General features: G+C 37.9%; 1 protein-coding gene across 4 annotated transcripts in view; it reads left to right on the top strand.

Moving 5' to 3' along the window:
• The first annotated feature begins 323 nt into the window (after positions 1-323).
• Positions 324-10,664, top strand: part of ZBED5 (zinc finger BED-type containing 5) — a 21,206-nt gene continuing 10,865 nt past the window's right edge. The window contains exons 1-3 of one of the 4 annotated variants that reach the window (XM_011377259.2): positions 324-739; positions 2,345-2,459; positions 3,525-5,812. In XM_011377259.2, coding sequence (XP_011375561.1) covers positions 3,661-5,745 — 2,085 coding nt within the window. In that variant the 5' untranslated portion in view covers positions 324-739; positions 2,345-2,459; positions 3,525-3,660 and the 3' untranslated portion in view covers positions 5,746-5,812. Of the gene's footprint in view, positions 740-2,344; positions 2,460-3,487; positions 5,813-10,664 lie in introns of those variants that run through there. The other 3 variants (XM_011377257.2, XM_011377258.2, XR_002776635.1) reach the window with 3 other exon arrangements.

The following is a 10,664-nucleotide window of genomic DNA, read 5'->3' as shown; positions in this document are numbered from 1 at the left end:
AGGCGGGGAGGGGCGGGGTAGGGAGAGGGCGGTTTCTGCCCCGATTCCAGTGGGAAAACAAGGAAAAGAGGAGACAGTTGCGTAACCTGGGTCTGGGGTGCGGTTCGGGGAACAAAGAGGTCGTGAAAGCACCAGCTGCCCAGCCTCTGCGCGCACCTTCGTGGCACTGCGAATCTACTCAAATCACCGCCCCCTGGACAGAGCGGCAGAGCCTATGAACATGCAGATTTCTCGAGTCCAGTCCGGCCCTACGGGGTCACAAACTCCAGCTGCCGGTAGACTCAGACATCTGCATTCTAAACGAGCACCTAGGCTGACTCAGGCGCAGCGAAGTTTAAAAACAATTGCTTCACAGCTGGAACCAGCTGGCTTGCACTAACCTAGCGCGGCGGCTGGGCCACGCCTCAACCGAGCTTGGTCCTTTCCTTTGGTCCCGCCCCACAGCTCAGAGCCGATTGGTGGCGGTGAGCAACTCTAGCGCTGATTGGGCAGGGGAGGAGTCGCTCACGGACGCTGTAAGTTCGGTTGCCCCAGGGTGCTAAATTTATCTTCAGACGAGCGACCGCGCCAGCCGCGAATCGGATCTTTATGGAGGTGGCACAGGCGGTATCCCTGACCTGAGAGCATCACCCTGTCCCCGAATCCTTCTTTCCTCTGTTTTATTTTTCATTCCTCCCTCCTCCCTCCTCACCCCAGTCTGCGACGACTGGCTCTTGACCCTGTTCAGGCCTCGTTGAAGGTGAGGACCAGAGCCGCCACGGCGGCTGAGTGGTGCGCTCTGAAATGGCCGCTGCTTTGAGCTGTGTAAAATGGCGGTCGCAGGCTCATCTGGGGACCGCGGCGCTGCTCTGCAGCCCAGCCGCAGCATAGGCCGTTCTCTCCATCACTGATGGAGATGAAGTAGAAAGATAGCGTTGGGTACTGAGGCGTGTTCTTGTGGTTGTTAGCCGAGGCGACCGCCCTGGGACGCGAGCAAAGAGTTGTGTAGGCGAGATCGGGCTCTGACAGGAAACGAGCCCCAGATGTGGCGGTCTGCGGGTATTGCGCACCTGTGACAAGGTAGAGGTATGGATGGCTGGCCCGGGGCGCACATCGAGTTGACCGTTTCAGAACGCACTTAGGTGCTGGAAGGGGTGTTTATACTCACCTCCTGCCTAGGCTTTCGAAAGAACTGTACTACTACCCAGCCTTCCTGCCTCTACGGGTATTGTTCAAAGCAGGAACCGCCCGAAGGTGAGAGTGAATGGATTGAGCTACCTGTCAGTTAAACTGGAAGAGACAAAAGATGAGGTGTCACTCTCTCCCATTTTAGGGAGTGGAATAGAAACTTTACTCTCTACGGAGTCCAGAGTCTTTGTCCTCGAGAGATTTGGGGAAGCACCTCTAAAGGGGAGAGAATGATCCCCTCCTTCCTTGAAACCAAGCTTCCAACTCCGTCGTGTCCTCCTCTTGCAGCAGAGAAGAGGGATCCTAATCGTTTAGGTCATCCAGCAGTTCCACGAAGTTCTCTTGTTGCTAAATCCAAATAGGGACTGTGGAAAGATAATCTACTAGATCTTTTGCTCCCTGTAATGGCGAAATTGGGCTTTCTGCTGCAGCCAGTTTGAGACTCTCAACTTTCTGGCAGTTGTAACCCATTTCTCCGTGCACCATCCTGGTACCAGATATTTTAATACTTGGGAGATTAAAGAGTGTCAGGGACACACAAATGATGGCTAGGCATATGGGCTCAGCATATGTGCGTAGTTATTCACTTAAAAGATATCTTTGTTAACTTAGCAAGGTGACTTAACCTCTGTGTCTATTCGTTCATCTCTGAAGTGGAGTTATTGATAGTCCCAGACTCTCGGGTTTGTTTTAAGGATTAAATGAGCAGTTATGAGGGATTTAGCATTTACTGGCACATTGTAAACAATGATCACCACTCAGTAAACATTAGTGACCTGGAAATTGGTTGTTGAGGGTACAAAAATGGTTATAGCAAAAGGCATGTTTCAGGTACACTTGTATAGATTGCTTCCATTTTAGAGTACTTTCAGTGCTTAATTTTAGAGATATTAAAGTGTGACTTTACTTCTAAAAGTTAGATTCAGTTTTCGAAAGTTTTTAATGTAATTCTGTGAAGTCAGTGGGTGAGTAAACATCTCAACAATGAAATTATCAGTATGAAAATATTAGCGTTTTTACTGTGTTAAGCATCTTCTGTTTCAGTCCAAGATCTGCATTGCAATGAAAAATCATTCGCACTGCCTGGATCTAAAATAAATTGCAATAGATGGTCATCTTAGAAGGTTATAGATAGTGCTGCTTTTGCAGTGTCTAATTTTAATTTTTCTCATTCTAGGCTATTGGTTACTCCCCTTCCACCCCATCCCTTAATTTTATTCTTTTGAAGAGTCTGCATTTCAAGCTGCCAAGGTGGAAAGTGTGATTGCAGAAGGGAGTACTCCTCATTTCAGGTATCTTACCCTCTAGCTATTAATAGGAAAACCGTTTTGATTCAGGATCTAACATGAGAATACAAAGCTTACAGCTTACTCTGTAGCCATATCATAAAGTTTAAATCAAAAGTAGCTATATTTGGATAGACAATAAATTCGTATGCCTTAACTTATAAAGCTAGTAGTATTCTTTGGAGGTCCTAAAATCTGCATTACCCTTCCTTTTAATTATGCCTATTAAAAATAAACCTATTAAAATGAGAGTTTATGTTTTCTTTAGGTCCTGGTTAGGTCTTCATCTATAGCTTAATGAGATGAGTAATCAGTAAATATACATTACTTCGAACGAGTCTTAATTTGAATAATATAAATATTTATGTAGTTTTTTAAGTCCAGAGAAATAGTAGGTAACTTTTTTGGTCTATGGTTTATTTTTCAATGTTAGCACACAGTTTTTAGGATACAATAGAGTTCTGTGTCTTCCAAAACTTTGAACTGTTTGTGCATTTTTAATACAGCTCATTAGTTGCTAGCCCTGAAAGAAGCCTTAAGATGTATAATAGTATCAACAATGAATGTATCTAATGGCAATAGGCATCAGAAAGATAAAAGAGATTCCAAGTGACCATGAGAAGGGGTTGGTAAATTAAGGCTTACGTTGTCTTTTTTTTGTAAATAGAAATTTATTGGAACACAACTGTGCCCATTCTTTTACGTTTTGTCTATAGCTGCTACCATGCTGCAACTACATAGTTGAGGAGTTGCAACAGCGACCATATGGTCCATAAAGTCAAAAATATTTACGATATGGCCCTTTACAGGAAGTTTGCTAACCCCTCCCATGAGACGTATTCTTCAGGGTCCCTCCCTTAAAAATACACTTATCAAGTTTTCATTATTTCTTAGCCCACTGGTTCCCAAATTATGTTTTATAGAATATTAATATTTTCTAAGTTAATAAGTATTCCAAGGAAAAGGTGCTAACAGTAGTTTTTTGAAGTTTATCTTAAAATATAAGTTTAAGACTACTAAATTCATTTCTATAGCTTTTATTTTTATGTGATAATCTACCTTTAAGAAAAGGTGTGCCATACCTGAGAGCACCAGGAAGTCGCATGAGAGATCACCTGATACACGAACGTGTGATGTTCCATCTGCGCATTGATGCATAGGCAGCCTTTACAAATTAACTGATGTGTTGCTATATATCATCTCTTTGATGATTGCTCATCTTCTATGTATCCTGTCTTATAATTTCAACACATTTTTGATACTCAATGTTTATTCTAAACTAACCATGTTTTGTACCACAAATACATTGCCTATGGATCTGTTGCTGAAACAAGGAAGTCTTAAACAAGAAGTAGAATCTTTTTGTTATCAAATTGTGTCTGAATCAAATGATCAAAAAGTTGGAATATTACAAAGTGAAGATGAACAGTTACAGCCTTCAGTTTCTAAAAAATCAGAAGATGAGCTTTCCAGGGTCAAATTTATGTCCAGTTCCAACAAAATAACAACATTTAGTAAGAAACCAAAAAGAAGAAAATATGATGAAAGTTACTTGTCTTTTGGATTTACTTACTTTGGAAATAGAGATGCACCTCATGCTCAATGTGTGTTATGTAAGAAAATTTTATCAAATAGCTCTTTGGCCCCTAGTAAGCTTCGAAGACATTTGGAAACTAAACATGCTGCATATAAAGACAAAGACATAAGCTTTTTCAAGCAACATCTTGATTCACCTGAAAATAATAAACCCCCAACACCTAAAATTGTCAATACAGATAATGAAAGTGCTACAGAGGCATCATACAATGTAAGTTACCACATAGCCCTCAGTGGAGAGGCTCACACAATTGGAGAATTGCTTATCAAGCCTTGTGCAAAAGATGTTGTGATGCGGATGTTTGATGAACAATACAGTAAAAAAATAGATGCAGTACAACTATCAAACAGTACCGTTGCACGTCGAATTAAGGATCTAGCTGCTGACATTGAAGAAGAGCTTGTTTGTAGACTGAAAATTTGTGATGGGTTTTCTCTACAACTAGATGAATCAGCTGATGTTTCAGGACTTGCTGTGCTGCTTGTGTTCGTTCGTTATCGGTTTAATAAATCTATTGAGGAAGACCTACTCTTATGTGAATCTTTGCAAAGTAATGCTACTGGTAAAGAAATTTTCAACTGCATTGACAGTTTTATGCAGAAACATGAAATTGAATGGGAGAAATGTGTTGATGTTTGTAGTGATGCTTCTAGGGCAATGGACGGGAAAATTGCTGAGGCCGTCACCTTGATAAAGTTTGTGGCTCCCGAAAGCACCAGTAGTCACTGCCTATTATATAGACATGCACTAGCAGTTAAAATAATGCCTACTTCTCTGAAAAATGTGCTAGATCAGGCAGTACAAATCATCAATTATATTAAAGCTCGACCACATCAGTCCAGACTACTAAAAATTTTATGTGAAGAAATGGGTGCCCAGCACACAGCACTACTTCTAAATACAGAGGTGAGGTGGCTTTCCCGAGGTAAAGTCCTTGTAAGACTTTTTGAGCTTCGTCGTGAACTATTGGTCTTCATGGATTCTGCTTTTCGATTATCTGATTGTTTAACAAATTCATCTTGGCTGTTAAGACTTGCATATCTAGCAGATATTTTTACTAAATTAAATGAGGTTAATCTGTCAATGCAAGGAAAAAATGTGACAGTTTTTACAGTATTTGATAAAATGTCATCATTGTTAAGAAAATTGGAATTTTGGGCCTCATCTGTAGAAGAAGAAAACTTTGATTGTTTTCCTACACTCAGTGACTTTTTGACTGAAATTAATTCTACAGTTGACAGAGATATTTGCAGTGCCATTGTGCAGCACCTAAGGGGTTTGCGCTCTACTCTGTTAAAGTATTTTCCTGTAACAAATGACAATAATGCTTGGGTTAGAAATCCATTTACAGTAACTGTTAAACCAGCCTCGTTAGTAGCACGGGACTATGAGAGTCTGATTGATTTAACATCTGATTCTCAAGTGAAACAAAATTTCAGTGAACTTTCTCTAAATGATTTTTGGAGTAGCCTAATTCAAGAGTACCCAAGCATTGCAAGGCGTGCAGTTCGTGTACTTCTTCCTTTTGCTACAATGCACCTCTGTGAAACAGGATTTTCATATTATGCTGCAACAAAAACAAAATATAGGAAAAGACTTGATGCCGCACCTCATATGCGAATCCGACTCAGCAACATTACTCCTAATATTAAGCGGATATGTGATAAAAAGACACAAAAGCACTGTTCTCATTAAAATTGAAGGGATTTGCATGTTTCTTGATAACCAAATATAAGATGAAAATAAAAGATGATTTACTTTATCTCTGGCATTTTGGGGTTTTAAATAAAATTACTCAAATTTTTTTATATTTCTTAGGTTTTAAGAAAATAACCAAAAATTTAAACATGTATTATTGGTATTTCTTCACATTATAATTTCAAAGGATTCCCTGGTCATAACCGTGGGTAATGTTGATCCATAAGATAAAGTCTCAATTCCTTAGCATAACATAACCTCTTTAGGATCTAATGTGTACCAATCTTTCGAGCCATTCCTCTCCTGTAGCCTGCCAGTCACATAGATTTTCTTTCCATTCCTTAAACCTACATATTACACTGTTTCATGCTTTCAGGTCTCAAACTATTCCTTCCCTTTTTTGCTTCCTGACCAATTCCTGTTTACTTTGCAACACGACTTAATTTATCATAGGTACTTTCATTCTTTATATCTTTCTATTTTGGCCTTATTTTTGTGTCTGTTTCAACTATGAACTGCCTGGTAGTCTCATGATACCCAGTGTAATTGGACTGAGCTCTTACAGGGTCTTATCCAGCTCTGTCTCCATTATTGGCAAAAGGCTTTACTGAAGTAGATGCTCAATAAAGGAAATAATGTTGGTGAAGGGGAACATCAAAAAATGGAATAGGGCATTGTGGCTTATATTTGTATATTCTGCATGTTTACAGAATGCTATTTTTTTTTGGCTCAGTTACTCTTACGTAGAAGTTGGACAGAAGTCACTAAGGAATGTCACAGCTCTGATTCACACTAAACTCTTAGGGGAGGAAGTATTAAGGACATTTTCAGATATTTCCTTTGTTCCTCAGTTCCTATATATACTTTTGCAAATTCCATACAATGTAGTCTAAATTAATGAGGCATTACCGTACTTGAAGATGATTAGACTTGAAACTTGTATCAATTTATTCTTAGAATACTATGAAAATTTTCTGACATTCCTGTCTCAAGGCTTCTCTTCCTGCATCACATCACACAACACAGCTCAACTCAGTGTTAAATATTTTGTGTTATTCTTGTAATTAAGAGCTACTGCAGATAGCCATTATTTAATCTTACTTATCCAAACCTATCTCCCATTGCGGGGAGTAGGAGTACCTCCCCTTACTAAGGCGGTGTGTGGTAGAATCACTAGGTTTGGTACTTGCTCCACTGCTCAACTAGCTGTTTAACATTTGGCAATTGAACATTCCTGAACCTCTGTTATCTCATCTGTAAGCTTATAATTATGGCTTCTTTGAAGGATTGTTATTAAGATTAAACGAGAATGTATAAAAAAAATAAATGTAGGTGATCAGGAATGGATGTACAACATATATTAGTTCCCTGCCATATCCAACTATGTCTCAGTTAATCTTCACTCCACACTCATCTTAGTCTTGAGATTTTTTTTCTGGAAATTCAACGGCCTTCCAGGAGATAGGACCTGACTTAGCCTGAGGCAGCAAGATTAAGCATTTCTAGTCCAGGTTTTTTTCCCCTTTGTCATTAAGAGCCTATATGTCATCTATAATCTTTACAACAATCCTAAAAGATTAGGTAATTTTTGAACTTGCCCAGGGTCACACAATAACAGAACTTAGTTTGGGTCTTTTCTAAAGATAGTACTTTATGCAGTTACTGCCTTTCGCATTTTTCTAAGAGCATCAAATAGTGACTTCGGAATATAGCTAAAACTTCCTACTAAAATCTGGATATTTCTTTGAAATTCAGTGTTTTTTTCTTTAGATTCAACCAAAATTTGCTGTCTCCCTCAAAGTATGACTGCTTATTTTAATAGAAAAGTATGTAAAAATGGGAGTTAAATTGCTGTCAAGTAAAATTAATTCTTCAAAAAGATTCATCATAATAATTCATACATGCAATACTTTTTGTCAACTAATCCCAGAATTAAATCTACCCTAGTATGAGAAGCATGTATAATGCCATAATGTCTACATCGGGCTGATAACCTCAAGTTTGATAACTGGATCCCTTATGGGATTACTGTACCTGTGCCCTTGATTAGGTCATCTGTCCAGGATGTCAGTCTCTTGAAATAGAAGACCTCTTGTGCTTTCCAGTTTCCCTTACTAACCTCTGAAAGTCTGGATTCCTGCATTTAAACTAAAGTCTGTTGACTGGGACCCTGCCATCTGCTTCTCGATCTCTTCAATGCTGACCCTATGCAACTTGGTTCTTGATACCAACTGCAAACCTGTTTGATAACCTATCAGGACAAACCTATGAATACTTTGCATGGCTAAATGAGAATGGACTTTTAGCACCTGAAGGTGGGTCTGGTAACTGCTAGGTGTTAGGCGAGTCTAGTTCCAGGCAGCAACTTCAGATTACCCTAACCTACTGTAGTTAGCATGAATGAATCTCCAAAGAAGTTTATTTTTCTTTATGTTTAAACCCTACCAGAATTGGCCTTTAAATAAAACCAAAGCAAACTAAGTCTTGAGCACTGTCACGCTCCTTTTCTTTTGTACTTAGAAAGCCCTTTGGTTATTCTTTTGCCAGTGTTTCCTAAGGCTTCAGATACTAGAGGCTCTATCTGGAACTAGAGGGAAGCCTCTGACAAACCCTTTCATACAAAAGCAAAAACTCTTAAGGGAAGAAATGGGTGGCATTCTACTTAATAATAGAACAGATATTTGGGAACCAAATATTTTTGTGGCACCCTCAAATGCCCACTACTCTTCTGCTTGTGTATGAAATAGTAAAGTTCCCCTAATGTGACCAATCCAAAAGGACTTTCCCACTTCTTTTGGATCATTCATAGGATTTAGCAAATGTCTAATCACATAAAAAGTGCTCAGTGAATTGAATTCCCTAGCTTAAAGGGTAAAGTATCGATGTGAATTGTAATACAGTTCATACTATAATATGAAAATTAGCTTTAAAATCCTTAGCCCCACTTAAATGAATAAGGCAGTAACTATTATATGCCTTTCAAAGACTTCAAAAGCAACATTAATAAGCTCCCCTGTTGCCTTAAAAATGTAACTTTACTCCTCAAAATACAATTCACCTACAACTCTTGAAAGAATCCATCAGTTATGTAAATCTAGGTGCCCCTGAAACATGCATGTTTGTTATTTTCATCTTTTTAAATTAGTATAACTACACAATTAATATAATGGAAATAATTTTGAAGCAGGTGTCAAGAGACTTGGTTCTGCAACTAATTACGTTAGATAAGTTCATCCCCTCTAGGCCTTAGTTTCTTCATTTATTAAATGAAAGGAATTGAACTAGAATGGGTCCTGAAGTTCTTGTAAAATAAGATAAAGTTTAAACCTAAATAAAGATGAGGGTGATGGCAAGATGTGCTCAATTATTTGAAATAAGTGTTTTTTCTTAGAAGCCAAGCTTTCCACCAACCAAATGATAACGTGTAATAAATTGTCTTGTCATGGATACTTGATGGGAGAAATGAAGTGCTTTTTCAGAAGGGAGGAGGTATATTTTGAAAATTAGAAAAAAAAATTGTAAAAACTAAAATGTTATGACTATTAAAATTTAGTGTAGATTAAATAATAACTAAAGTGGCAAGCAGGCTGCAGTGGAAATTGCTATTTCCACAGCATTTCTTTTCCTCTCCCAAATCGTACCCTGATTTTCTTTTACAAAGCTAACCCCACTCCAGCTTTGGGAGTTTTGTCTAAGATAGTAGCTTTCAAACTTTTTTTGATCCCAACTCACAATAAGAAACAGATTTTACATTATCCAGGTGTATATATGTGTGAACATCAAAGTTTCATAAAATAGTACTAACCATATTTGTAATGTAATCTCAAATCTATTTAATTTTTTAAAATGATTAAGACCCAAAGATAATTTCATGATTCATTCTTGGGTTATGATCATTGTATGAAAATCATTGGTGAGTGTAATGCCATTGCTCTTAAAAAAATTGTTCAGGAACCTGGAACTACGCCTATTAAGGCATAGTATTACTCTGGCCACAGGAATAGCATGTGACCCAGTACAGGCTAGTGAAAAGCAAGGGCAGTATTATAGGGGCTTTGAGAAAAGATGTTTTCTCACTCTTAATGAAGAGATAAATGTCCTGTGTACTTGAGAGACCTGGAATTGTTGCAGCTCTAGCTATCAGCATGGGAATAAAGCCAACACATAGAAGACAGAGCCAAAATGATTAGTAAGAAACTAAATGAAAGCCTTGATTGAACAACACTTGATCGCTATCCTGCATTTAATTTTTTTTGTTGCCTAGGCCAGTCAATGCCCTCTATTGTTTAAGACAGTTTATATTGGGTTTTCTATTACCATAGGCAAAATCATCTTAACTAACAGTAGTCTAAGGAGAAAGCAATAGAAAACTAGAAATTTATTGGTAAACTTAGCTGCAGTGATGAGATGAGTACCATCCCAAACTGAGTCTGATCTCTGGTTATTTAGCCATCTACCATAGTGTTACCATTCAAAACTCTGATAATATTTTATAGACCAGAAGCAAAATCAGTGCATATCTTGACATTATTAGATATCATCCAATGCCATTTATTTCTCTTAGTGGAACAACTTGATAATACATGGATTTTACTTAGTGGCTTAGGCTGAACTAATTATGAAATCAGGTATATAATTAAAATTAGAAATTAACCTTGAAAACAAATCTGATCATTTTCTTTTAATTTCTTGAAGACCCTGATAAATATGATAAAATTTTTTAAAGGTTTAATAAGTTATTTTGTAGGGGAAATAATCGGCCAGAAATAGTTAAAGTAGTCTTCTACTTTAGTAGTAGTTAAAGTAGTAGTATCTTAAAATTTTTTAGTAGTATCTTAAAATTTGCTTTCTATCAAAGTTGTAAAGTTCTTTAAAGGATTCTTTTAACTTCTCAGAAGAGTTGTGTTGACAAAACA

This window comes from Pteropus vampyrus, unplaced genomic scaffold, assembly GCF_000151845.1.
Source record: "Pteropus vampyrus isolate Shadow unplaced genomic scaffold, Pvam_2.0 Scaffold307, whole genome shotgun sequence".
NCBI classification, from domain to species: Eukaryota; Metazoa; Chordata; class Mammalia; order Chiroptera; family Pteropodidae; genus Pteropus; species Pteropus vampyrus.
Note: the sequence above shows the minus strand (reverse complement) of the source record. Positions and strands in the feature narration are given on the sequence as shown.